This window comes from Strix aluco, chromosome 4 (genome assembly GCF_031877795.1).
Source record: "Strix aluco isolate bStrAlu1 chromosome 4, bStrAlu1.hap1, whole genome shotgun sequence".
NCBI classification, from domain to species: Eukaryota; Metazoa; Chordata; class Aves; order Strigiformes; family Strigidae; genus Strix; species Strix aluco.
In genome coordinates, this window is record NC_133934.1 from 118,281,857 (window position 1) to 118,309,395 (window position 27,539).

The following is a 27,539-nucleotide window of genomic DNA, read 5'->3' on the forward strand; positions in this document are numbered from 1 at the left end:
TACTGGACACTGAGATGGATGGATAAGCTGAATAAGGAGGTAGAACACAGGCGTAGGTATGTTTAGCATTTACTGCAAAGAGAAATCCCTTATTTTACACTGTTACATATACAACAGTGCTGATAGTCTGCAGAGAGAAAGTTGCCAATGGCAACTATCTACACATACTTGCTGCTGTCTTAAAGATGCTGGAATATGCCCTGCCCAAACATTCAGAGGGATGCAGCAGTGTCACTAGAGAAAATATAGTCTCTCCAGCTCTCCTAAAACCAATGGAACACGTTGGTTCTAGGAAATATGTGAGAGTTTCAAACATATAGAAAGACCATTCCTTCTTCTTGCAAATGGGAGTGAAACATGGGCTATTTAAAGCAGCTATCAAGTTTTCACCAGCTATCTTCTATAATGCCATTCCATCCTGGGAGGAGAAGTTCAGTGGGAGAAAAATCCTTTCCTAGTTTAACAGCTGGAATACTGCTCAGTCTTTGCTCGAATGACTTTTGGGGGGGCAGCAGGGCAGGTTTCAAAAGCTCTCAGCAGTGACCTGTTTCCATTCCTGTTCAGTTTGATGGCATTTGTATCTGTGAAATGGTAGGAGACATGTTAAGATCTTCCCAAGAAAGGGTTGCAAGCCCAAGCATACCCTCAGGAGTGGCAGAATCTCCTCCAGCCCCCAGTTTGGGCCCAAAGATGATGGCAAAGTTATTTGAAGCCTTTTCTACATATGATACAGCATGGTGAACTTTGGAAATGTTTTAGATTTACTGATTAAAAGAGAACGTCAAGCAGCTTCTGCTTCCTTAATTTATTTTATCAGCCATCATCAGAATTCAGCCCACTGACTAGCAGCATCCTGGAAGACTGATAACACTCAAGTGTACTAGTCATTAAGGCCAGATTGGTTTTGTTTCTGGGTCAAGAAGAAGTGCCTGTGCCTCGTAGTGCTATCAACAAGCTCCACTTGTCTCAGTCAGGCCTTCCAAGGAGAGGGTTAACAGGATACTATTCTCCCTACGATATTTTTCTAACCTGTATTCTACTATTACTTTAGCACCCGATTAAAGTCTAGGTGGCCAAGACAGGGTTGCTGTACAGAAAACAGACTGTGAGAGAAAACCAGATACCTAGCTTGCAAATTGCAAATGCTGTCATAAAATACAGTGTTAAACAGGCTTTATCCCCTGAAGACATCTCAGCATTTTCTAGTCTGAAAACATTGAGAGTCAACACCAAAAAAAAAAAAGTTTCAGCACAGTCTTTGCGCTCCCTCCAATATATCTGCAATAGGTGAAAGCAGCATCTTTGAAGGTCAGGCTGTGTGAATGGGGGCAGTGCTGCTCTCCAGCTGCCAAACGCTCCTGAGTAGCACAAGAGGGAGCCTCCAGTCCAGCACTCCAGCGCGGGTGCTCCTGCGCTGGGGTGGATTTCATCCACACCATCAGGTGGGTGTAGCTTTGCATGCATTGCAAGGAACTGACTGGCTTTTTTATGCTCTTCTTCCATTTCTCAAGGATGAAGCCAGTGAGCAGCAGCAATGATGTGGCTATGGATGCCTTAGATTTTGATCGAATGAAACAGGTGAGTGAAAAGGTCTTTCGCACTTAAGAGATCTGACGAGCTACCCATTTTCCCCCATGCATGCGCTGTACAAGCAAAACAGCTGTTCAGTCTTCTGATTTCCTCTACAACTAGGTGCTTAGAGAAGGGCTAGCTGGTGAGCAGCAAGAGAGCACAATCTCACTGCTATTTGATCAAGATGTCTGTACAAAAATGTGCAAATAAATATGCTAGCATCTTCTGCATCCTTGGCCTGGGAGTGCAGACATAGCTGTTAGCAGTGCTAGGCTCTGATCGTCAGTGGAGGCGGGGGACAAGCACAACCGTGTTAAACTTGCATTTTCTTCCACTGGTTAGAAGGAAATTCTGAGCAGCTGACTTGTGTTTTGTCTCATCAGGAAATATTGGAGGAAGTTGTAAGAGAGTTACACAAAGTGAAAGAGGAGATAATTGATGGTAAGAAAGAGAAAAATTATTATTTTTCTCATCTTTATGACTAATTTCCCATAGATAAGATGATAGGAACTGCAGAGAGTTCCCTGGTGTTTTCAGACTTCTCTGAGCAGCTCTGATTTATATACACATTTGAAGAACAAGCATCTACCTTATCTGAGCTCTGATCGTGACATTGTGTTTACATCTTTTATTTTTATGCTGTTGACAAGCATTTTCACCCCCAACCTGTGAGAAGTTCACTGGCCAGTGTTTCTCACAGGTGGGAGGGTGAGAAAGGGCCTGCCTGTTGCCCATGGCACGTCAATTTATCACAGTCAGGGAGTGTGAAATTGCTTGTAACTAGCCAGCCACACAGGTCGGGGATGAGAAGGGGACAAAGGTACCAAACTGAAAATCCTTCCCAAGCATCTTCTGTAGGCTTCCTTCCTGTGCTCGAAGAGCTATTTCAGACCTTCACTCAATTACAGCTTTCCAAATAGCCACGTATTTTTATAACTCATTGAAAAGTAAAACAGCTGTACTAAATGTATCAGTACTTTTTTAATAGATTGCTCTGCAATATATGACTAAATGTATTTTTCAGGGCCATTATTGAAATGCACAGCAAAATACCTATTTGAAGCCCACGTTAGGGTGTATGAAGATGCATGTCCACACCCTGCATTCCCCATCTTAGATTCACACAGAAGGGGAAAAAGAGGAGATTTTAAAACAGCTAAAATTCATTCCCTGTGCCCTTGCCCCAGACCTGTGTGCTCACAAAACCTTGGGGCAGTTTGCAGTTCAGGAGACCCTCGCCTGTACGCTACCGTCCCAGCAGCTTGGCCCTCAGAGCCTCCCTAGTTCATTCCAGTGCAAAGTAAGACATTCACATAAACCACAGATGCAACTTCTTAAACCAGTACTGCAGTTTGCAAGCAAACAGCTGACTGCTTACCCTTACTCATCCTTTTACCCTCCACTCATCCTTTTACCAGCGTGTACTTTCTGCAACCTCTATACTTAGCATTTTCCATCACACTGGGTATAACGTTATGCATTAACTTTCTGGTTTGGTTTTCTAGCCATACGGCAGGAGTTGAGTAGAATCAGTACAACATAATGATTGCAAAGCATTTGGACGGTACTAAGAATGCTAGGAAGATTGGATCATTTCTAAGTGTACCAAGGTCATGCAAGATGGTGAGAGAGGACACCGGCACTGTCTTTGTTCTTATACCCTTTTTATTAGCAGACTCAGCACACTTTGAAGCTTGCTGCTGCCTTGGATTCGCTTCATTTTAAAAGTCTTAATCTAAAGAATATTAAATTTTAAATTTCTGGATTTTTTAGATTTCATCTGACACTGCACATTGGATTTGTCAGCCTTTTTTGTATTTTGTATTTGCTTATTTAAATGTATTACCTTTCTTTTTAGTAGTAGATAAGAACACACGTGAACCATTTGCTTTTGATAGATGACTTCAAAGTAATTTTACTAGTAGTCTGCAATGTAAATGAAGATCCTTTGCCAACAGAAATGTATTGTGGCATCACCAGAAGAAACAGAGACATGTTAGTTGTCAGCCAACAAGTTCTTTGTCTCAGAGTTATCACAATATGAAAAAATGGTACGTCAGTGCATCACAGTATCTGTGTTCATATTGGTAATAAACTGTTTATTGTCCACATGGTTCTGCCTTTCTTTGTTTCATTCATCCCTTGAGCTCCTGCACTTTTATGTCACTTGGGTTGACTACGAGAGGAAGGTGACTGAGAGCCACCGTGGGGTGGCAGCTCTGCCTGGCCAGCGCTGCAGAGCATGAGGAGAGAGCCTGAGCCTCTTGGGGCAGGTGCAGTGGCAACAGCCCTGCCTTCTTTTACAGGGAGACGTGGCTCTCACCCGCCCAGCTCTCCTCGCATCGCCAGCTGAGCACCACCTCCTGCAGTCAGTGTTGCAACCTCAGCAACTTTTTGCCAAAGTCAGTGAAGGACAGTGGCTTACGGCTCCTCTCGGGCCATAACTAACTGTCCCACTGCATCTCCTGCCATCACTGAAAAAAAGCCAGGTCCCATCACCTGCACTTGTAAGGGCTTTCAGGAAATAAAAAGGAGGTATTTATGCAGAACAAGGCTACCGAAGGCATTAGGAGGATGCAAGCTGAAATCACTGGCACAGCACTGCTGAACTAGAGCCTTAAGGGGAGTCATTTGTTAGTAGCTCACATTTCATTTGTTAAAGCTGTGCAGGTCTTGAGCTTCATTTCATGAAAAGTGAAGTCAAAGATAGGAGTTCAGGACACCGAACACTTCACAGCACGCACCCAGTCATATCTTTCAGGTCATACAATTTTTTTCTTTAGAGCCATTGTTTCCACCACTGCGATCTTGGGAATTTCTGCGTGACTTAGTTTGGTGCAAGCTTTACATGGCAGCAGTCTTGATACCATCTTCTTGATAACTTTGTGCAAAAGGCAAGAGATTGGAGTTCAGCTATTAAAATCTGTCAATTATTTTCCAAGCCCCCTGCTTTGCTTCAGGCCTTCCTGAAGATTTTGTTTCAAAAGCCAGGCCCCAGGAATGGTTTTAAGAGCAGCGCCTGGTGCCGCAGCCCAGGGGAGTCTGTGGCTGTCCCCTTGCTTGCATCTCCCAGGGGCTGCCTGCCAGAAACAGGAGACCCAGCAGAAGAGGCGGGCTGGGGTGTGCTTTGCAGTTAGTTGTGAAGCGTTACCTGCTTTGGCTTGGAGAGCATGGGGTTGTCCTTCAGCACTCTTCAAAGCAACCCAATCTGCCTTTTAGAAAAGTCTTTTTTACAGTGTGTGATACTGTAGATTAAATACAGGAGAAATGGGAGAAACTGATTAAATACAGGAGAAATGGGAGAAAGTGAGCTGACTGAGCCTGATGTCTGTTAGCTGTTTAATGCCAGCAAGAGACAGGTTAAACAGTGGGGATAAGATTTCCACATGGGAACTAAAGCAGGAAGACATTAATGTGCACCATAATACAACAACCCCAGGACCAGGAGAAGGAGCCTTTCCAGTAGGAAGACAAGCATCAGTAACAGCAAAGATTATAATGCTCTGTTGCATAAATGTCATACAGTAGTAGCTCATGCATTTCTTAATTATAAACCCATTTAATGGCATACCTGACAATGGCAAGTAATTTTCAAAACTGCTGCCTCTCAGATGATCACAACCATTCTGTGAAACTCTCCCATAATCTTAATTAAGCTTCAGGAAGTTTGGGCCTGGCACGGTTCACATTTTCCCTTGGAATGTGGCATTATGCCTAAGGTCAGTAATAATCACATTGTAATTCAGGCAGAGTGTACAGCCTGGCTACGGTGTGCCCCTCTGTTAACATCAGCCACCTGCTGTAAATGAGCTTTTCTTACTTTCTTCTTCTACCTTTGCAGGCCTTGTATAATTAAAACATAATAAGCTGAAGTTTACTTAATAGCTATGGGAGCAAGGTGCACGGGGGTGGAAGGGGAAGCTTGGCTGATGGGGGCAGGGGAGCAGTCCTGGCACCACCAGTGCTTTGCTGGTTCCCAGCTTTCAGCTCCAGTGACAGGGATGCACTGGGAGGCTTATTTGCAGTAGTGACACTGCTGGAGGATTTTCCCCCTCCCAGACACTAATTCAGTTTGCCTGTTGCCCCTGTAGAGAAGCGTGTCCCTTCAGGCTGGGCTTGCTGAGCTGCTGCAACAGGGCAGGCCACAGACATTTTACATGGCAGAAAGCAAAGGGGGCATTAACCTCCACTCTGACCTATCATATGGCTATTTGTTCCTCCTATCTCCTCTTGCCAGAGCATTAGTGTGGCCAAACGATGAAGGAGATCTGGATTAATTTTTAAGCAAAGAGAATAAAATTATATATAGCCCTAATGTACTTTTAACCCAGACCCATATGCCCTGTGGTTACAAAATAACCCCTTCTGCCAACATTACTGGTGGTGGCAAGGACAAGTGCCGATGGAGAGGGCAGGATCACAGCCTTTTCCAGCAGCACCCACACACATTGAAACTCAGCTTGCACCACACATCTGCAGGCACCAGGCTTCCAGCCACTTCAAATTCCCGCTGAGGTGGAGAGTGCAGAGCAGGAGGGCGGTGGGGCTGCCCAGGCAGAGCAAGCTAGGACCGATGGGAGGCAGGATAAGAAGTGGCTGCCAGTTTTGGTTACCCTCCGTTTACACCATAGCCTCTGTGTCAGGCTAGGCTAGTAATCTATAGACCACAGAGGTGACTGCATCATGGAACTGCTGAGTAAGGGAACTATAGAAAGGTCACTCACCATAGAGGAGGACAATAGTCATGTTGAGGAAGATAGCATAATCTTTATTATGGTTTTTATATTAACATGCTAAGCTGGCCAACAGAGTTGAGGAACAGCTTGCTAAGGACACAAGAACTTGAATACCTGATTGTGGAGTGTCAGCAGCACTGAAGTAAATTAATAAACAACTGAAGCTCCCTGACATGAGCACTGATAAAAAGAAGTTAATGGAGGTTCCTACACCAAAGCCTCTTCCTTCAGGAGAAAAGAGGCTTTAATATTTAAGACATAATGTCTTAAATATGTCCTTTACTGAAGAACCAATGAAGTCTGAAGTGTCAGAAGAAGCCCTATTCTTCCACTTACTTTCCAGAAGCACAACACATGGACCAAAACAATATCTGTGAAAGAACTGGTATTCAGCCCCTGCATCACAAAGGATCTTGCACTGCTGAGCAAACCTGGGTATTTACCCAACTGCCAAAATCAGATGGATGAGAAGAATGGAAGGGGAAATGGAGGAGAAGGAACCCAAATTGCAGCAGGCTAGCTCGGCTGCCTGGTGTGCCAGGCTAGTGAATGGACAGACTGACTCACTGGATCCAGTGCTGTAGGAGGAAGAAACAAAATGGAACAAAATTCTGTTTATTGAGGAAATCAGGCTTTCCAGGTCTCATACATACTTTGAGGGACCAACAAGAATGCACAATAATCCTCTTCTTTGTTACAGACATGGATTTACAGAAGAAAACAAAAAAGTCAAACTGTTAGAGGGCTACAGTATAAGAGGACCTTTATAGGTCTGTGTTTTAACCACTTAGTAAGGACAGAAATAAGTTGCCATCTTTCCAGGGTGGAGTGAAGTTAGTTGATGGCATCTGAACTTCTGACTTCCAAGATACTGTTCTGCTTGGAGAAAGGTATGGTGATTAAGGTTTTTCATGATACAGAATTATCGAGGATAGCCAGAAGTTTATAGATGGAGAGGACAGGCAGGAAGATTTAACTATTCCAGTGGGTAGAAATGATAGATGAAGGTTAATGTCAATAGCACAAAGTAAGACATGTAGGGAGAGAAACAACCCCAGCTCCATGTTCCAGGTACAGCCCCTTAACACCATCAGTCGCAACTTTTATACACATGAAGTATCACATGCTTCCCAAACGTCAAGTTGGTGCCTCTTGCATGATAGAGGAAAAATTTACAATTATTCTGAAAGTAATTAGAAACAAGTATCACCATAACATCTCCTTGTCTTCACTGACACATATTCTTAACTCCTGTGCACAGAAAGAGGTATAATATAGAAAAGACCAAGAAAGGTGATCAGGAATATTAACAACTTCAGCAAGCAGCAATTAAAACTAGAACCTTTCCATTCACAGAAGGATTTACAGTGGGGAAAAGGAGGAAAAACATGAAGTTATGAATACTGTTGAAGAGGTGAGTGAGGAAGGACTAGACAGTTCCTCCAGGGGCACATCCATGCTGCTAATCAGGCAGCAAATGGAAGACTAAAGGAAGGGTTTCTCCATGTCACAGTTCAGCTCTGCCAGGTAGCTACACTGAATATTAGATTCTAAGAACAGAAATACATTCAGAAAAGGTTAGACAACGCCCTGGAATAAAGGTTAAACAGCAGCTACTAAAATAATGATACAAATGTACAAAAATATACACGTATTCCATTGCATATACAAAATCTCTGCTACCAGCAATTATCAGAAGGTATTAGATTAGACAAGACATTGAGCTAAAGGCACCCTTGTGTTCTCCAGAAAGTATCATTTACTACTGCATGCCAGTTCTCCCTGCTTCCAGAGTCCTGTGCACGCAGAGCATCTACATCTAATCTGGCATGAAGAGAAACCAGTCCTAAACTACACACACACACACACACACACACACACACTCACACATACATGCACCAAGCATTCTCCATTGCAGACCAGGCCAAAACTCAAGCACACGTGGCCCAGGAAGTTAATTCTAAGCCTAGACCAAAGGTTCACATAAGCACACCTCACTCTAATCTAGTTTCTCAGGGTTACATACACAAATATCCTTTATTAAAAAGTATCAATAGTCTAAAATAGTGCATCCAATTGCTTCATTTTCACACTCATCCTTTTGGTCTAAGGAGCACGCACCAGTGCTAATTCAGCACACACAAACATCCTTCTACTTCTGCAGAAAACTCAAGTCATTCAAATGAATAAAACACCAATGCAGCAGGCAGAGCTAGTCCGTTAGCTTTCTTTTGCCAGCTCATATAGTCTCTTAACCCTTGAGTAAGGACCAATAGTGTCATCAAAAACAAAGTCCCACAGAACTCGAATCCAGGACTGGTGATGTGGGAGGTTATCGTAATATTCTGCTGCAATCTTCTTCACCTGGAAGAAGAAGAGAGAGAATGAGCTGTTTAGCTGCACAGCGTCGGGTATGTTTCAGTCTTCACATTCAGATCTGATAGCACAGCCACAACCTGAAGTTACTTGTTACTGCCTGTGAGCTTCTGAAGTTCAGCCAAATGAGATGTACTTAAATACATTTAGATACTTCTTAGCAGATTTCTGATGTAAGTTTTGCCTCACAATGTCAGAATTTGAAAGATGATGGATTGCTGCCTTCAGTCAGAACTATTTCCTCTCATTTCGGAGGTGGAGGGATCTCCACAATGAGATGACTAATCCACTTTATAAATTGCCAAGACTCCAACACACTGTATTTAAAGCCCTGTTCGCCATTCATACCACTCATCTGCCTAGGGTTCCAGGTAGGAGAGAAATACCAATTCAGAAAATGCCAGACACAGCCTTGCCTACGCTTTGTTTTCTTTCCTCCATTCTGCTACCATGATGCAAATCTGAGAGTCGAGTTCCTCCAGCAGAGGAAATTGCAGGGGCTGCCCATTCTCCTCAGTCTGGTGTTAAAAATGCTGCAAGATTCATTATTAGATCACGACTCTAATAAAATTTAATCTGTGTTAGAAATCCCCAAGTTTTAAAAGACTATTGCCACCAGAGAAGCACTATGCATGAACGGGGGTGGTGCTTGTAGAGGGAGTAAGGCCAGAACCAGAGGACAAAGAGATTTTAAACCTGGGAGGTTCAGGGGACTGTGAGGATTCCCAAGTTATCAGTAGTCCCTGATCCAGCTAGATGCTCTGTTTTTTGAACGCACCTATGAAGCAGCAGAGTCTGTTAACTATTGTACACTTGCACATAAACTGCTTAGGCATAGTTTTATTACAGCTCCACCTCCTAGACAAACAAAGCTCTATTCCAGAGTAGTTTGTCTTGCTGGACAGCATGACTTCTCTCTTTAAACACCCTGCAGAATTTTAAAGCCAGTTATGCTGAGCATAGTACAGACTTCCAGTGGAGAGCAAAATGGTTACACAGTAATTGTCATCAGTGAGGACAGTTTCATCAGCATCTGAGGTGTAACGGTGGAAACTTAACACAGAATTTTGACTGTATGTGAAAAGGTAAGAATTCTAGCAAAAGTTAAATTATAAGCCAGTATGGCTCACTGCTAGTTACCTCGTTAATTCAGCTTCCTAGCAGACACTTCCCTGTGAGGCAGTTTGGGTAACGTACAAGCTTAATTAAGATCTTTCACCTCTGCACCTCAGTCCCTATGCACTCCCTGTGCTTGTGGCATGGTAGTGCTGTGTTGGAGGGGGAAGATTCAGTTCAGGTTCGATTGTATTCTGCCTTTCATTGAGTTCCTAATAATTCTGACATCCTAATAATTCCCTATATCCTGCTTTAAAGGGTTGGTCTGCACTTTGACTGTGATTCATTTTCAGTGGGATTCAGACAATATCAGCATTTCTCCTTAAAGGTATTTGTTAATGACTGGAAGAAGGGTGATTTCCAGGAACCAGTTAAGATCTCTGAAGATGCAGATTTAGTTCCCTGCACTCCTCCTGTAACCACAGTCAAATAATTTAATCTGGGTTCTGTATCCTCCCTTTTCCCATCTGGGTAATTGAAGTAGCCAGAAGATGAGAGGGAGGACTGTTTAGACAGTAAGCTCCCTTGAATGAAAGCCACTAACAAGGCCTTATGCAGACACAAAGAGGGTCTCAGATACCCAGCCCCAAAAGCTTCACTCTAGCTCTGACATGGTCATTCCCTAGCATGCTGCTGCTTACAGACCTTCCCTCCTACCTCCATTTTAGAAGTTCTGCCTGAATTTTGACTTGCAACAATAATTCAGCCCTCACTGATACTAGCCACATTCATATGGCAAGTCTACTATTGCCCTTTTCTGCAGAATCCCCATCTATTTCTTGCTCACATAAACAATGGTCTGAACCAAACATGTTTTCTCAGGTAGTTACGTTATTCTGCAGAACTCTTGATCCTGTTAAACTCTGACCACTACGAGGGCTTCAGAAAGTCTTTCTGTATTGCCCCTTGCACATGGAAGTGGAGGGCTGGAGATTCATAGAAACCAATTCAGCTCCTAGGAACAATGTCTCAGGCAGTGGCTGTACCCTCTGGCACTAAAGGCTAACTAATCATGACCCCAGTGACAAAGTAGCTAAAAATGGCTTATAGAAGATGCCATTAAACAGCCTGTCTAGGTTCAACCCAGTAGTTTCTGCACTTTCAGCAAACATGAGCAGCAGTATTGTCTGGGCGTAGTGCTGAAGAGCTCAGGTGGACACAACATGCAGGTCTGGAAACTTGCACTTAAATATATTCCATACACATATTCTGCAGTTGCATTACAGATTTAAAACAGGCACCTAGAATACAGGTATTATTTGATAATTAAGATGATTAAGCAAAATACCCAGCAGTGAATTTTGAAGAAGATGATACACACCATATTCTGAAAGCAGGCAGCCCAGTCATGGCTGGCAAGCTGCTTGCCAGCATCAGGTGGTGGAGGAGTTGCTCGCTCACCAAGTGCATTCATTTAGCAGCTTCCTGCGGAGTATGGTGGCAATTCGTTCTGAATGAGAAGGTCAGTATGGAAACCACAAGAGATGACTAGGGGCTTGCACTGGGGTGTGTTACCCTAGATCATCTGCAGGACAGTGACTCACACAAAGTAGTTCTTTGCTTTGCTTGAATTTGTGCCCAGCAGCACCTTTTGCAGGAAGGCAGGCAGCCCTTGCACCATTGGCAAGGTCCCTGTGCTCTGGGTGGGACAACTGTATGAGATGTACAGAAACAATGGAGAGGAACAGGTAAACTAAAATATTTGTGACAAAGGAATGGGGAAAAGGGAAAATTTAATGAATGTAGTTAGAGGGAGAACTTCTGAAAGGTTTTCTTATGGAAAAGAAAGTTTGTTAAGTGCATGTTCCCATTTTGCTATCACATGGCAGGAAAGAATTTTAAAAGAGCTTTCTCTTTTACAATGGATCTATGCAAAAGTTTCCCAACAAAACCAGCTCATCTATTGTAATTTCTTTCAGCATCTCCATATGTAAACCAAAATTATCTCCTCCTTACCTACCAGAAAATATGGGGGGGTGAGAGGGCAGAAAGTAAATGGGTTTTAAAGCAGATTCCCTTTTAAATACAACATTAAACCACATCTATTATGTTTGAGGCTTGAAAAGTCATCCTCCACGTTGCATACTGGATGCAGTACAAATCTTGTGGATGGTAGTTTCCAGGTAGCAAGTTTTGCAGCCAGATCATAGATAATCTCAAAGAGGATGGCACTGTGACAAAGTATTCATAAATCCTGCTCCTGACTTCCCCCGCAAAGCTCTCATATTGCATTGGAGATGGTCCATTTGATTCCATTCCTCCCTCCCTTCCTCCTCACAGATCTCAAGTGTAAGTCTTGACTCATTATTAGTTTGTGAATGGAAGTTATCATGGAAGAATAACAAGAGATCGCAAAGTCTGCAAGAAGCTTATTAGACACTTGGCACCTGCTATATTGAGGCTTTCCTTCAAGCAGGTCAAGGCGGCAGGTAGGAAATCTCATCTCTGAGGCTGAAACTTTGCTTCTGGTTTTGTGCTTGTAGAGCACAGCAACAGGACTCCAATCCATTGTATCTGATAGGCACAAAAGTGAAAGGCAACCTAACATTTCACCATGGCTGTTACAGACCATTTGTCCTGGGGCTATACAGAAGCTAGAGATCCTTACGACAAGAAGATGAAAAATTACGTTTAGAACACTAGAAGGCATATTACAGAAGTTCCCTCTATAGTCCTTGACTGGGGGGGGGGGGGGGGTGGGGAGCACTCAATCTAGCCCTCCTAGCCATCACAGGGTTAATAAAATCTGCAATTCAAAACCAGCACATCTACCATGTTTTCCAGTCTTGTCTGTCTAATAAATCTGGTTTCATACCATGTCTTTTCCTTTTCCCACAAGCTTAATGAGTAACTAGTTTGCCTCTGGTAACACTGCAGTTTTTATTGCAGTTTGTAGGAAGAGTACTGAGTTCTGCCTCCTTCTCCTGTCCCCTCTCTCCATAAGTATATTCAACCCTTCAGATAATGAAGAAAGGCTCTTTTTACTCATTTGGTAAATAATACAATATTTTATAGTTATAAGGCTTCATGCAAAGACTAATCTAGTCCTAAATCTATAGGGTTTTTTTAGAGCAGGTCCTTCATCATAATGTTAAATTTCATTGTCTCTTGTGTAATCCCTCATTATACTAGTGGGACAAGTTCTTACTGCACACTCATGTCACTCATCTTTAATATCTATAAGCTTACAGCACAGCCTAATTCTTCCTCTTTCAAATCTGTCACACTCCTAGGGTAAAGGTCTTTCCAGTGGCAAACACATTACTCACAACATTCTGAATGACACACCTGTAACAAAGGACAAAGCTGAATTTACTTTTCTGATAAGCAAGTGGAAGAGCCAGTAACTTTCCAAGACTAAGATCCAGTTATTCTATGATCCTATTTCTTCTCTACTCTCAGTCATGAAGGAATCAAATAAATATCTTTATTCCACTTTCTAATTGCAAATAATCAAAAATAAAAATAGCTACATTGAGAGGTCATCCATACAATTCAAGTATTAGAAGTTCAAGTGCCTAAGAGACAATATCTGAAAAAAACTATAGACCTTTGCCAAAGGAAGAATTTGCTGGGAGGTTAAGCAGAGGAGAGCAAGGGGAGGTTTCTACCCGTAACTGTTATGAAGTTCAGACTTTAAAGCTATCCAGAGAGGATCTGTCCCCTTATATCCTTCCATCAAAGAGACAAGGAATTTTTCTTCTCAATTTGCAGAAAAGAATAACCAACTTGCTTTAATGGACCAGGATTTTCTACAGTAACTCTTTTGCCAAAGGATTTTCACTTCCTAATGGATTTTCACTTCCTAACAGATTTTCACTTGCAATTGGTCTCATCAAAGACTCAAAGTTTTCCATATAGTTCTGTCAGACAACAACAACTGACAAGCCTAATATCTCCTCCACCAGCAGTGCAAGTCTCAGTTGCCCAAGAGCTAGAAACACATGAACACAAGCGCATGAAATCCAACTAATAACTCTATCCTCTTTACATGGAGGGCAGACACTTCCAGCTGCTGCACTGCCTCAAGGAATTAGGCTGAACTATTTGTGGTGTGGGTGGGGAAAAGCTTTTCAGGTCTCAGTCAGGTCTGGAGCAACAGTCCCAGCAAGTTCAATTAGTCACTCACCTCCCTTGTGTAAGATACAGAGCTAACCTCCTTCTCTTCTTCTATTTACATTTCAGTAATCTAAGTATCTAAGCCTATCTAACAAGTTTGAACATTTGAAACTAAAGCTAAACTCATGCGCTTCCCACCTGGGCTCTCAGGTGTATCAGCAATGGGAGTGCCTGACAGGAGAACTTCACATGTGAACGTGGACTGCTTTACCAGCTTCTCTGAACCCCACCACGAATGGCCAGCTTCTCCAGGACAGACCTCCAGCAGTAAAGGAGGTGTGTTAAAGCAGAACTGCAGGCTATATAGAGGCTCCCCATGCTCTTCTATGCCACAAGAAAATCTCCTCTTGTTTTGAATCTCCCCTCAGACAGTGTTTCTGTGATTAAGACCATTAATCCATAAAGAAGGGTTTGCCTGGATATACCATCATAAAGTTGTACGTGTTATGCAGCACTGGGGAGCTCACATCTCCTGAATCTCAGACTCAGCTCTACCTCCACCTCATAAGGATGTTGCAGTAGTAGCCCCCAACTTTGCATCAGATCAGTCAGATGTTTCCTTCCTGCTATGCCAGAGGATTTGTGTGTAGGAGTAATACTTCGAAGTCACGTACCTCTAACACTGTGAGCACCTGCTGAGAAACCCTTGTATTAAAACCCAGAAGAGCAGCTACATACCTGGAAGGAGATTGAAAACCATTCCTAGACACCTGGGCTTTGCAAATTTGATTCCCACAACTGATAAAATGTAAACAAAAAGGGGCTTGACTTTCAAAAGAGGAAAGCCACAGCACTTTCCCAATGACAGATCAGGCATCCTCAGTTTCTGTGGGTGGGGCAGCAGAGCTAAAACAAGTCATGTAGAGCAGCTCTTTATTTTCCAGTGCTATTTGTGTCAGGCTGGAACATGCCCCAATACTTATGTCATATCAAAAATAGAAAGGCTTTTGTTTGATGTTAATCAAGCAATACAGTTAGCAGATTGATCATTAGACAAATTTCAAGTAGTAATTGCCACCTGCCTTCACTTTAGATGGGCCTTTAAACTTTCAAAGAAACGAAACCTGGTGGCTGAGGGAAGGAAATAGAGAAATTTAGAGCACTGTTGGAGGATTTTATCATGCAAAAAGTATTCCTCGAGCCCTCTGAGGCTCAGATGTTCTTGTTTCCATCAAATAAGCTAAATATTACAGCAGTTTGGCAGCCATTTATCTCAATCTCCTGCTTAAAATGAATCCAAAAAGCTTTCTTGTTTTTTCCTTTTTTAATCTTTTTTTATCTTTTTAAAACTGATCCACTGCTATGATATGGAGTGCTTTCTTTGAAACAGTTTAGCAGCTTCTATTAAAATCAAATTCAGTTGTGTTCATGCTACACTTACCATTGGCAATCTGCATCCAGGAATGCTGGGGAAGTCATGATGCTCCATGTGGTAGCCTACATTAAAGGTGAGCCAGTTCAGAGGTCCATAATAAGAGTATGTCTCATACCCTTTTAAGAACATGTAATGTTCTGCTATGAAGTGCCCAGAAATGGGGTGTACACCCATGCAGAGAATTGTACCTGCTATTAAGTAAATAATAGGTTTGAGACCCCAAAGGTAGTAAATGATAAGGTCTATAGAAAACTGGACAAGAGCGTTAAAAATTTCCATCCGTGTAATTGCTTTGGGGTTCACATACAGTGGTCTCAGACTGTAGAAAAGAGGTTGGAGGAAAAGCCAAAGCAGTTTCCGAAGTGGCGTACAGAAGAACCAGCCTTCAAAGTCTGTAGGAATGTCCACATCCAGGTTGTCCCCACCAAGGTACCGATGATGGTCAATGTGGTATTTCTTGAAGGAGGCAGAATAAGGGATGCCAATTGGCAAGTTGGCAAAGACTGCAAACCATCGGTTCCACTTGGCCTGCTTGTTCCCAAAGGCAACATTGTGTGAAATATCATGGATGGCTAGGGTGAGTGAATGGTTGATGCAACCCCCAAAAGCATAAGCCCAGAAGAAAATCCATTTCCAAGATAAATCTTTCACCAGGTAGCATGCTAGAAACTGCATGAAAACCATTCCAGATACAATCCACTTTAAATGTGGATCTGGTCCCATCAGAGTCTTGATCTCTGGATACTTTGCTGAAGTGAAAAATGCAGAGAAAAATCTCATTAGATCACAGTTATGTAAACATTATCACCACTGGGACTCTCTATTTTTATCACCTTATGTTTGAGGCCCTAGTTCTATAAAACAGCAATTCCAAAGTAGGGTTGCCACTACAATGAAAGTTTTACTAACATATGGGCTCCATTCCCACTTCCAGCATCATGTCCAATTGTGATTGATATTGATAGATACAGATATATATAGACATATATTTTAAAAAAAATACCCTGATGATCAATATGTGGCATCATGTGCCTTTACAATGATGAGTATTAGTATGCCAAAACCCACCAATTTAAGCTCTAAGAAGCACCTTCTGTCAAGTTTTTAATTTATTTTTTATTTTTGCCCAGTCCAGATGCTATTTTCCACAAAGGGGATACAACCACCTTCTTTGTAGCCTTTCACACTGTTGCTTTAGACATACTAGCAGAGGAAAGAAGGCTGAGCAACAGGCTCGCCAGGTTTTGCTTTGTGGTTAGATGACAAATGTAGCATTAAAAAAGAATTCCTAAGTATTTGAGTGTTCACCAGTGCTTACAACATGTACAACTCATTGCACATGGTAACATCACAAGAAAGTCAGTAATATTATCAGGAATTTGTAAGACACAAAAAATTTTTCTCTGATCCCATTTATTAGCCTGTTCCCAAGTGACATACCAAAAACAGGCATGAAAGTCATGTAGATAATCACACAACAGCTTCATGTGGCCTCACGTATACTGCAGTATGAGAGACATGGGCTGGGCTTGCCAGGTCTGACTCATGTCAGGCCAGGACCAACTTCATGATCTGTGGTTCTACTGGCCATTCATTTATCCTCTTAAGAAAAAGAAAACACCCAGAAGTACAGCTTATCTTCTGGGTGCTGTTCATTGCTTCAGGTCTCTTCTTTATAAACTCACACTTCTCACTTCCAGTATTAACTTGCACATTAATTTTTCCACTGTTTTATGGCTTTTACCCACCTACTGGTCTCCCTCCTTTAACTCATACTCTGCATTTCTCAATAATTAAAGCTTACACAGATAAGACCATAGGACAAGTCATTTATTCTGAACCCTGAGATTACACAGTGTGTCCATGTAAGTTTGATAGGCCCATTTTATGAATAGAAAAGTAAATATCATCTGACTGTCACAGTACAATACCAATGCAATAAAATCAGGTTATAATGATTTGCATCTATGCAGCTGTATATACTATAAACAAATGCTGGAGACAATACACATAACTTCATGTGACCTTGCAAGCAGTGGCAGATACTGAGTGCAGGATGCAGAGAAGGATTTTTTATAGGAGTGAACCCTGAAAAGTTTGCAGAAGTTCAGAGAGATGAAGCGCTATTTAAGGAAGCAGGTTGATGTGGTCATGCTCTGCAAGCATTCCAACAACTTTTGAGCCTGTTGGCCAACTTCAGCCCAGCTTGACAGAGGTTAGAGACAAAAAAGATTAGACAAGTGCTGTGGAACATGATGAGAAAAGAGATATTCTCAGTTCTTCCTCTTGTGAGGACAAAGGGGCAAAAATCTCCATGAGGAGTATTCATGCAAGAGAGATTTTCTAAGTGGTGGGAAAGCTTTGGTAAAAGTTCACCTCTTTCTAAAGTTAGACAAACTTTTTGATAAAAATCTCTGGAAAGCCCAGCATTTTTTGTTTTGCTGTTTTATTTTTGTCCTTGTTTTTGCAGTTTTTGAAATTATAGTTTTTACATTAGAAATGCTAATGTGCTAGAAATTGTTCTCTGGTACCTAGACAGGTACAAAAATTTTACACACAGTGCTGGGATATTCACTCTAAAGAATAACCTGATATAATGATGTGGTCAGAAAATCTGTTACAGAAATAGAATTTTATGTAGCTTAATGTCCTGCTTAGGGGCATCTGTCAAAAACCCTTTAATAAATCAAGCCACCTCAAATTTTCAGTCACGCAATTGGTAGAGATAAGATACTGCTGTCACCAGAAGAGATGAAGAAATGTAAAACAATCAAATCTGTTCCTCAGCCTGGTCAAATTGAGGCCTCTTTGACCAAAAAAAAAGTTTTAATGGGATGGAAAATGGCTAAGAGATGCTTTATACTTTGAGAACAATGAAGGTTATCAACCTATTTCTTTTTGTGGGAGCTAACAAGGATTGCAGGCTACATTTAAGAGGTTTCAGGGTAGTAACTGCCAACCAACAGCAACAGTGTCTGCAAGCAGCAATGCAGGTAGGTTGCATTTATCACAGGTGACAGCTATTAAGTAACTTGCTAGGGTTTAATATTAAATTCAACACATGATTAACTCCCCTCCACCAGTAGATTTCTGCATACTAGCTAAACCACAATACTGTGTCTGTTTATCATTAATACTGATAAACCCTTCCCATTTTCACAGCATGGAGAAACCTCATGGAGGCTGAGAGGTGGGGCTGCTAGGCTCACTCGAGGCTGAAAGCCCTGCTGGTGGAGTAGCCTGCCAGAGACCTAAATGTTGAATACTGACCCTTTCAAAACTTGAGGCCAAACACTCTTCAGTGAGACACATTTAATCTCAGATTAAGTGATCCTGATGACTGCAGTTTATATATAACATGTTGACACAGCAATGTGGCAACATAAATATGTATCTCATTTTTCCCTTGTGTTCATGCCTTGCAGTTAGCTGAAGGAATGCTAGTAAGGCAAGATAGAGCACTTACAGTTGAAAAACCTGGACAACCCTGTAAGGCTGCTGCGACAAGTGTCTGTAGGTGCTGCACAAACCAGACATCAGCCATCTGCACATCCCAAAGGCAACGGAGAATCAGAGACAGGGCTACTGTGCAGTGCTGAACGAGGAGCCATAAAGGACTATGAGACCTATGGCTGACACACAATATAGATCACCTTCATTTCCTACACACTGCACTTCGAGATGTAAACAGACACCTACTCTCCACTCTTGAGACTGCTAGAGTTTCACACCACAAGGCATCTGAGCAGAGATTTTCATCATGCTGCTCTTTCATGAATTGCTTCCATTTTGGTCTTCCTGAGCACTTTTCCATTATAAAATTGATAAGCTTCTATATGGCCAGAATCCATTGCTTCCCAGCAAGCACCAGATCAGGGTTAATACATGACAATGGGCATAAAATGTAATCTATAGTGAGCTCTTCATTATGCATAGTCATGGCATGGAGGGGGCACAGGAATAGGAGAAAAAACCCCACATCATTCAGCCCTTCAAGGTAATGGGGGGGACACCCACAAAGTTATGTGACCACATGGGACCAGGATTTGCCCTGGTCCAACAGGACCAGGACAGCTCCAGCTATTCTGATGTCTCCACAGCACATTCTCCAGCCTCCATCTTATTGAAAAAGTCCCTTAGCTCAGCCTGACAGACAGCTTATCCACATGCACTGCTTCTAGTTGTCCAGACTGAGCCACTGTACTGCCATTCGGAGGGTGGGGATACTGGAGTAGATGTACAATAGTGCAGAAGCATGACTTTTCTGTCTCCAAGGTCAACACACTGCAGAAGCAGTGCAGGCATTTTAGTACAGTGAGTAGATGTAGTTAATAATTCTGCCCAGACAGCTCCGTGGACTCCATCCCATAACCTCAGAGCAGCTGAAATCTGTACCACGACGATGAAAGACAGCGTTTCCCACTTGTACAACAGTGTGGATGAAAGAACAGCAGTCAAGAGAGAACAAATGCTGCAAGTATATTTTCAGAAGTGTTCACGATTCTGTGACAACTCATTTACTGAATTAACATTTCATGGAGATCACTCTGCTGTGGTGTGTAAGCATCAGTCACCTTTCTAGAGGCTTTCCTCACTCTGAAACACTACTGACAAATTACTCTGACTACACATTTTTTCCCTTGATGTTCCCCTCTGGAGACCCAGAAGCACTCATCATAGCCCTACAGTGATCCTCAGTTAGGGCTGGAGTAATTGTTCCTGGAGAAGCTGCCAGTCACTAGGTCCTGGTGTTCCTCCTCAGGAGACAGCAAATATCTTGTTCTGAACCCTCATTCATTCTCTATTCCCACTGACAGTGTTCCTGAGATGACTCAGTAGAGACCCAGTTAGACCTCAGTGATGGCACCCGACACAATTTCTCACTGATGTGACACCAAATACTTAGCACTTGCACATTTTGGCATACATGTGATTTGGATGTGAGCAAGAGCAGGAGCTGTCCACAAACATAGAAGTGATATAGAATAAAGAAACATAGAAGAAAGCAGCAGCAGCCCTGCCCACATCCATGAGAAGCTAGTAGTAACAAGAGAAGAAATTTAATTTCTTCATCTTCCTTTATTTTGACCACAAGTGCAGCATACAGGTATAGTCAAAGTGGAGATACTACTCAGTATAAGACTTCTAGAAGGCCAGTTAAAGAGAAGGGGGGGAAAAAATGTCTCTGTGATGCTGCTGTCCTGGACTATGTTCTATTGACTATAAGTCCCTATCAGAACAAATAAGAGACACCAGGATGTTAGTTTTACTACCCCATGTCCTGTGCTGGAGCTGGTATTTGTACCAAAAAAATAGACCAAAATAAGTCAGTTTGCTGACATGATAGTGTTTTGCCTTTTAGCAGCTCAGCTCATGAACATGCTCAGAAACAGCGCAGCACACTTAAGGCCTCAGCACAGGAAAGACCTGGACCTGTTGCAGGGGTCCCAGAGGAGGGCCACAAAAATGATCAGAGGGATGGCACACCTCTCCTGTGAGGAAAGGCTGAGAGAGTTGGAGTTGTTCAGCCTGGAGAAGAGAAGGCTCTGGGGAGACCCTATTGCAGCCTTTCAGTACTTAAAGGGGGCTTATAAGAAAGATGAGGACAGACTTTTTAGTAGGGCCTGTTGCAATAGGACAAGGGGTAATGGTTTTAAACTAAAAGAGGCTAGATTTAGACTAGATGTAGGGCAAAAATTTTTTACAATGAGGGTGGTGAAACACTGGAACTGGTTGCCTGGAGAGGTGGTAGATGCCCCATCCCTGGAAGCATTAAAGGTCAAGTTGGACAGGGCTCTGAGCAACCTGATCTAGTTGAAGATGTCCCTGCTCATGGCATGGGGGTTGGACTAGATGAGCTTTAAAAGTCCCTTCCAACCCAAACTATTCTATGATTAATTCAAACGACATATGAGCCAGGACACAGGTAGAACACACACAGAGGACAACGTGCATCACAAAAGCTTCTGACTTTGCACAGTCTCCTGCCCCCTCCAGTATGCAAACTAATAAGAAACCTTTTTGGCCCAACTAACTACACTGAAGTTTTATGTATCCACTGTGCAAGGACAAGGGTCTTAATCTTGTATTTGCCACCCACAAGCTGCTAAATTGCTTTGTGTAAGCTGGTCCAAGGGAGCTGGGTCACCCAGAAGTAGCCACCAGAGGCAAAGTACTGCAGTGGCGCCACATTGTCAGTGTTGACAGAGATGGATGGTGTCAGCACATCACTATGACAGAAGCTATGACCTGTTTGTTTATGCTTGTTTATTAGCTGGTTCAGAGTAAAGAGATGTAGGAATGCTAGAAAGAGGACTTCCCAGTTCCCTGTGGAACAAAAACCTGCAACATGGAGTAAGCTGAAGCCTTCAGTTGCACTTAATACATTTTCATCAGAAGTCCACAAGCACCTAAACCAATGACTTTCTGCTCCTGTGATTCATTTTATAGGTGATTCCCACAGGGAATTGGCATGAGCACTGAGATTGCAGCTATTCTAAAGGCACTCATCAGAGAACATGCACATCAGTTGCAGCACTGTGCCCACGTACTGCAGCATAAAGGGGAAACAAACTCATAGTTTCTTCGCCAAAAGCATATGTAATTCAGAGCTTTGATTTAAGCTAAGGAGATATGCATCTTGCACATTTCAGTAGGTACAATTTATCAGAATTTTCATAAATGTGAGGTTTAAATAGGCAACAGAAGAGTCAGCTGGAATAAATAGCAGACTATTCTCTAAATAAGTGAGCAGAGCTGGAAGCTATTATACTCAAATCAGCTAAATGCTAAAATAAAATGGATTTTGGCCTTTTTATTTTGTTCTACCTCCCCCTGCCCCCCAGGCTAACATGTCAGCCTTTCTACAGGATGAAGAACATATAACACACTTGCACCATCTCCACTCCAAAATAACTTGCCAAAGAACCAATTATATAATTACTAATTATTCTTCAATGTTAGATCATATTCAGATGCTCCTGGCCTACCCTGAGCAACACTGATTCAGCCCTAATCCTCAGCAGCAAACAAGTGCTTTCCTAAGGATCTTGTGAGGCAAGATACTTTCTGACCATCCTACAGTAATTTTATAAAGTTAGATCCAACCCACAGCACAAATAAGATCGCATTCTTTCCATGCCACAACATACTGCTCATTGCTTGCATTTGGAAAACTATTTGCAGGTGAAATGACCATTTATTGTGTTCTTATGTGTCACCAGCACCTAAGCAATGATTTTTTCATCTTCTCTCAAGACCAAAAAACCAACACTTCCTACTGTGCAAGACCATAGTTCTTCAAGTGTTTCAATCCAACAGACCCTTACTGCCACTAAAGTAGAAATCCTATTTCTACTAGAAGTAGATATCCCCTATGTTGTATATCCCTGTAATAGCACTTATAAAACGATACAGCAAGGCTAAGCAGATCCAAATAATAAAAACTTTCTTCCGTCAGGTAAGTTTTTAGCTAGGTCTTTCCCTAACACAGCTCACTGTTACAGCATGACAGAAATCCCAGTCCTGACACAAGACAGTAACATGCTTTTCATAAACAAGAGGGTGAGAGAACAACAATGAAACAATTCAATTTCATAAATTGAGAAGCGTGAATAACATGTTCAGGAACATGAATAATGTGATCAGGGTCGAAGTGCCAGCTTGGCAAGAGATCTCACTGTAACCTAGAAGCAGTTGGCAACTAGACAGTACCAAGCACAAGCTACATTTTAATACCTAGAGTCTAAGAGGAAGATACTACAAACAGATAAGAGAGAAACTATCACCTCTCCCTTGCAGAAAATGTTGATCTCTTTGCTGGTATGGTTACAGCTGTTAGGAATCTCATCCCTGGTAGGTTCATCTGGTGCAACAGTGTCCTGCCATAGGTTCCAGCCAGCCCAGTTTATATGCACAGCTCACAGCTCTGCTGCTCAACTCGAACAGGTTGCCCAGAGAAGTTGTGGATGCCCCATTCCTGGAAGCATTCAAGGCCAGGTTGGACGGGGCTTTGAGCAACCTGAGCTAGTGAAAGGTGTCCCTGCCCATGGCAGGAGAATTAGACTCACAGAGTTATCATTCAGACATATCGTCATGGACTACAAAAGTCTTGCAGACACCGGGGTGTCTACACCAACTCTCAAGCCAGGGCACACAGCTTTGTGACAGACCGTTACTATCTCTCAGTTTCTCTGTTGAACATACTGGGGCAACAGCTGAAGGAAACACCACTCATGGAGAAAGGAAGTGCCTTACATGTTTGTCAGTTTGCCCATATTCTTTTCCTAATGGATAATTTCAATTTGCAAATCCAAGTAGCCATGTCTGAGAGATCAACATTTCAAAAACCTGCAGCCTAAACAGAAAACAATCAAGTTTCAGTGCTTAGCAACTAAATCATTAACCTATTGGGAGGAAAATATTTCTTTCACCAGCATGGAATGCTGTCCCCAAGGTATTCCTACATACAAAAAAAAAAAGTAAAATACATGGATATTTACAGATATTCGTTCATATGTATGTAAGATTCTTACAATGCACTCCAGATCAATAGACTCTAGACACTTTGGTAAATACATACCCTAGATACCAGGTGTTTGCTGACCCTCGGGCTTTGAATAATACAGTGATGATCATTATAGCAATATCATATGGGATATCATTATAGTTTAAAAAACTTTTGGTAACATTTTGGTATTCAGGACACTAGTTTCATGATCCATTCTGCCTTGTCAGACACAGATTGTTCTGCCCACATCTTCCAAGTCTCTCTTTCCATGTTGTATTTCTCTATGCCCTTCCTTCTGCTCCCACAGCTGGGGCAGGGGGAGCTTCGAGGAAGGAGATGGACCTTGATTCCAATTGCTCGTCCTGAACCCAAAGAGAGTGGGGGCAAAACCTCGGCAAGTATTCAGTTGAAAGGTCCTAAAAAGAGTTTGCAACAAGGGTAAGGCAGTCCAACCACTCCAGTACCTCCTTACAATACAACTTCATCGTGGTTTCCAGTCCCCGCTCTACAGCAAGACCAGGAAAGCAAGAGATTAGCAAGGGGAGAGACCCACCATACACACTCCTACTCATAGCTCACCAGAACATAGTCCCCTTAATTGACAGAATAGGTAGCATGAGACCAAGAAGCATCATTTTATATAATGGCATCATCTGACTCTCTATCATGATTACATAGTAAAATAATTATTATTTGCCTGGATGTAATTCAAACCTGGAGCGGGTTATTCCACCACCACAACTATACCAGAAATGGTTTTGTAATTTAGATTAATCTTGAATTAATCTATTAGATTGTGGAGGAGTTAGGAAAGTACACCTAATTATCACAGACCCTGAACAGCATCTCACCCACAAGCTCCAGTGCCTTCGTTTATAAGAGATCTTTGAAAACTTTATCCTACTCATTAGATGAAAGAAAAAAAAAAAAAAAAAAAAAAAAACACCTAAACAACTCAAAACCAGAAAAAAACGCAAACAACCTTCGTTATTAATAAAATGTTGAAAATATATTTTCAGGAGATACGCAACAATATTCTGCAACAATTCTGAATTATTAGTTCTTCTCAGCAACTACCTTCGGAAAAGCCCAAACCAAAAGCAAGAACCTCCCAACCCAACGAACTCACGTGCGCAGTCAAACGCTGCGTGTGCAACGTGAAAATACAAGAGCGTACCTTGTCCCTGACAAGCAGCGGGGACTTTCCATTGTTCTCAACCAAACACTCACCCACATCCTCATTTATTTTATTGCACTGCCAAGCCACTGGAAGACCTGCCGGGAGAACTCCCCGCCACCCCCCGCCCCGGGACGGGAGCGCTGCCGCCCACCGCGGGCTCCGCCGCCGGCGGCTCCCGCCAGCCCGGGCCGAAGTTCGGGCGTGCGGACGTTGATCGCCCCGCAGTGTCACCCCGCCACCGCCAGCTCCGCCGCCCCGCAGTGTCACCCCGCCACCGCCAGCTCCTCCACCTGCGTAACCCCGCTCGGTGCAGCAGGACTCCGTTCCGCCGCCGGCTCCCCGCCGAGCCTCTCCGCTGGCTCCCAAGAGGCGAGGCGGCGCCGGGAGAGGTGGGGAGAGCAGCACCCCCCCGGGGAAAGCACCCCGCCGAGCCCCCCGGGCTGCAGCCCCCGCTCTCCGCAGCCTGCCCGGTGCCCCGAGCCGCTTTCAGCACCCACAGCGTGGGACCCGGCACGGAGCCCCCGCTCCGCCCGCCCCTCCCCGTCCAGGGGTGCAGCCCAGCCCGGCCGCCCGCCCCGACGGCGTCCGCTCGCCGAGCCCCTCGACGTACCCAGGATCTCCTTCCTGCGCTGTGTGTGGGGCTGCTCCGTGTAGACCCACTCAAAATCCTCGCGGGTGACACGGTTACCCATGGCTCCCGCGCGCTCCGCACCGCCCCGCGCTGCCCTTATAGCTCCGCGCCCGGTGGAGGGGCGGCTCCGCCCGCCTCCTCCTGCCTCCTGCCTCCGCCCTGCCGGCTGCCTCTCGCCTCCGGCGGGCACCGGGGCTGCGCCGCGACGGGGCGGTCGCGGGGGGAAGCTGCGCGGCTCCGCCTGGGTGTGCGTGGAGCTGGGGGAGCTGCGGAGCCCCCCTCGGGCGGGCGAGGAGGAGCCGAGGGGAGAGAGGGTTGGCGCTGGGGCAGGAGAGGGCAGATCACCTTTCGCCTTGCTGTAGGGGCCTCGAAGGCCGCCGGGTGAGGGGCGTGGGGTGGGCGGAGGTTCGCAGGGCAGCAGGATCCCTCCCCATCGTGCCGCTGCCACCACCGGGGCTCAGCACGGCCACAACAGCCATCCATCCCCTCCTGGGACGGCCTCAGAGCGCGGGGGTCACCAGCACCGCAGGCTGGTCCCCGGGCACTTCCAGACGAGGCTTTTGGAAAGCAAGGGTAGCCCAAACGCCATAAATCCAGTGCCACAGCCCTAAGCAGAGTGTGACTTAGGGCAAAGCCCAGTCACGTGAGCTCCTCCCCAGGGGTGGAAGATGTGGGACGGCAAGAAGTTGACCAACGCCTGACACACATTTCCTTGGTGCTCAGACAAATCCTGTGTGAGCTGTCCCAATAGCACCCAGCCCTTGGCTGGGTCACACTTCACTCCTGGGAGTCTGCGGCCCATTTCCCAGATCTGGTACCATCTCCACTGAAGTAGCAGGAAATCACACTGCTTCCCTTGGTAACAAAGCCAGGCAAAGGACTTGCTAACCTTAAAACTAAGGTAACCTTGCTAACCTCTCTATTGTCTCTGATTCACAAGGAGAGAAGTTACACGTGTTACATGGTGATGTTTCTCCACACACACCCCAAAATTAAAGTGCTGCTCTTGTTCCCACTACGCTCTTTTGCAAGCCCATACCTGACCCACTGTCCATCTTCAGTGTTCACTATCCCTATTATTAGTCCTTTCACTGACAACATCCCATTTGAATCAGCTCCACACTCAGAAGACAATTTTGTTTTATTCTTTTTCAGTATGAATCTCTCCAGCTCCCTCCATACTCCTTCTTACCCTTAAAATGCCTATTACAGTTGGAATTTAAAAGTAGCAAAAATGCAGCCTTGCAAATGTGAAATGGAAATATTTTTCAGCAATAATTTTTGTCTGCATACATTCCCAATACTATCACCTCTTACTTTAGTCTAGTTTAACTAGTTAAATCTTACTTTAGCCTAGTTAAGATTTCTTGGTAGCACAGTTGTATGAAGTGATATGGGTTAAAAACCACCAACCAACCCACAAACCCCTGTCACTTGACTGCTAGAAAGCCTTAGGAGGCCTTTTCTCTTTTTTCCCCCCAAGAAGTGGTCTAAATGTAAACCCTTGAATGCTTAAAGGTCCAAAGCAGGTTGAGTGGCAGGAGTATGGTGTAAAGGTAAACAGCTTTACCCACAGAAGGAGTTTAACCCCTTTGCTTTTACAGGTCACTCTCTGTAAGTACAATGGTTTCCTCACCATTGCTCCAGCATGAGGTTGGTGTTCTCCCATAAAGTTGCAGGGCCCGACCCAGTTCATGTTAATCCAAGTTAAAGTGGTTACATGTTTCTATAAGGAATGAATTGTTCAGAGAGCAGATGCATCGGTATCTCAGCCTAAACGTTTAATTGGCTCAAACATTTTGGCTTGTTGACAGTATCGGCGGAGAAGCCAAAGACAATAGGAACGTGATGACACTCTTCTGCCACTTCCTGCTCAGGAGTGCTCAAGGTGACTGGAAAAGCAAATTAGTGGGGCAGTCCCTGCA

At 43.7% G+C, this 27,539-nt stretch overlaps 2 protein-coding genes across 8 annotated transcripts in view; one reads left to right on the forward strand and one right to left on the reverse strand.

Annotated features, from left to right (window-relative positions):
- Window positions 1-3,685, forward strand: part of EVL (Enah/Vasp-like) — a 159,070-nt gene extending 155,385 nt beyond the window's left edge. For 5 of the 7 annotated variants that reach the window (XM_074825099.1, XM_074825100.1, XM_074825096.1 and 2 more), the window contains 3 exons: window positions 1,512-1,578; window positions 1,956-2,013; window positions 3,078-3,685. In XM_074825099.1, the coding sequence (XP_074681200.1) occupies window positions 1,512-1,578; window positions 1,956-2,013; window positions 3,078-3,115 (163 nt within the window). In that variant the 3' untranslated portion in view covers window positions 3,116-3,685. The remainder of the gene's footprint in view (window positions 1-1,511; window positions 1,579-1,955; window positions 2,014-3,077) is intronic. The other 2 variants (XM_074825103.1, XM_074825102.1) reach the window with 1 other exon arrangement.
- Window positions 3,686-6,907: 3,222 nt separating this feature from the next.
- DEGS2 (delta 4-desaturase, sphingolipid 2) lies at window positions 6,908-25,675 on the reverse strand. The gene is made up of 3 exons (XM_074821594.1): window positions 25,594-25,675; window positions 15,301-16,043; window positions 6,908-8,672 (listed from the first exon to the last, which is right to left on the reverse strand). The coding sequence occupies exons 1-3, from the start codon at window positions 25,673-25,675 to the stop codon at window positions 8,529-8,531; spliced, it is 969 nt and encodes a 322-aa protein (XP_074677695.1). The 3' UTR covers window positions 6,908-8,528.
- Window positions 25,676-27,539: the final 1,864 nt, after the last annotated feature.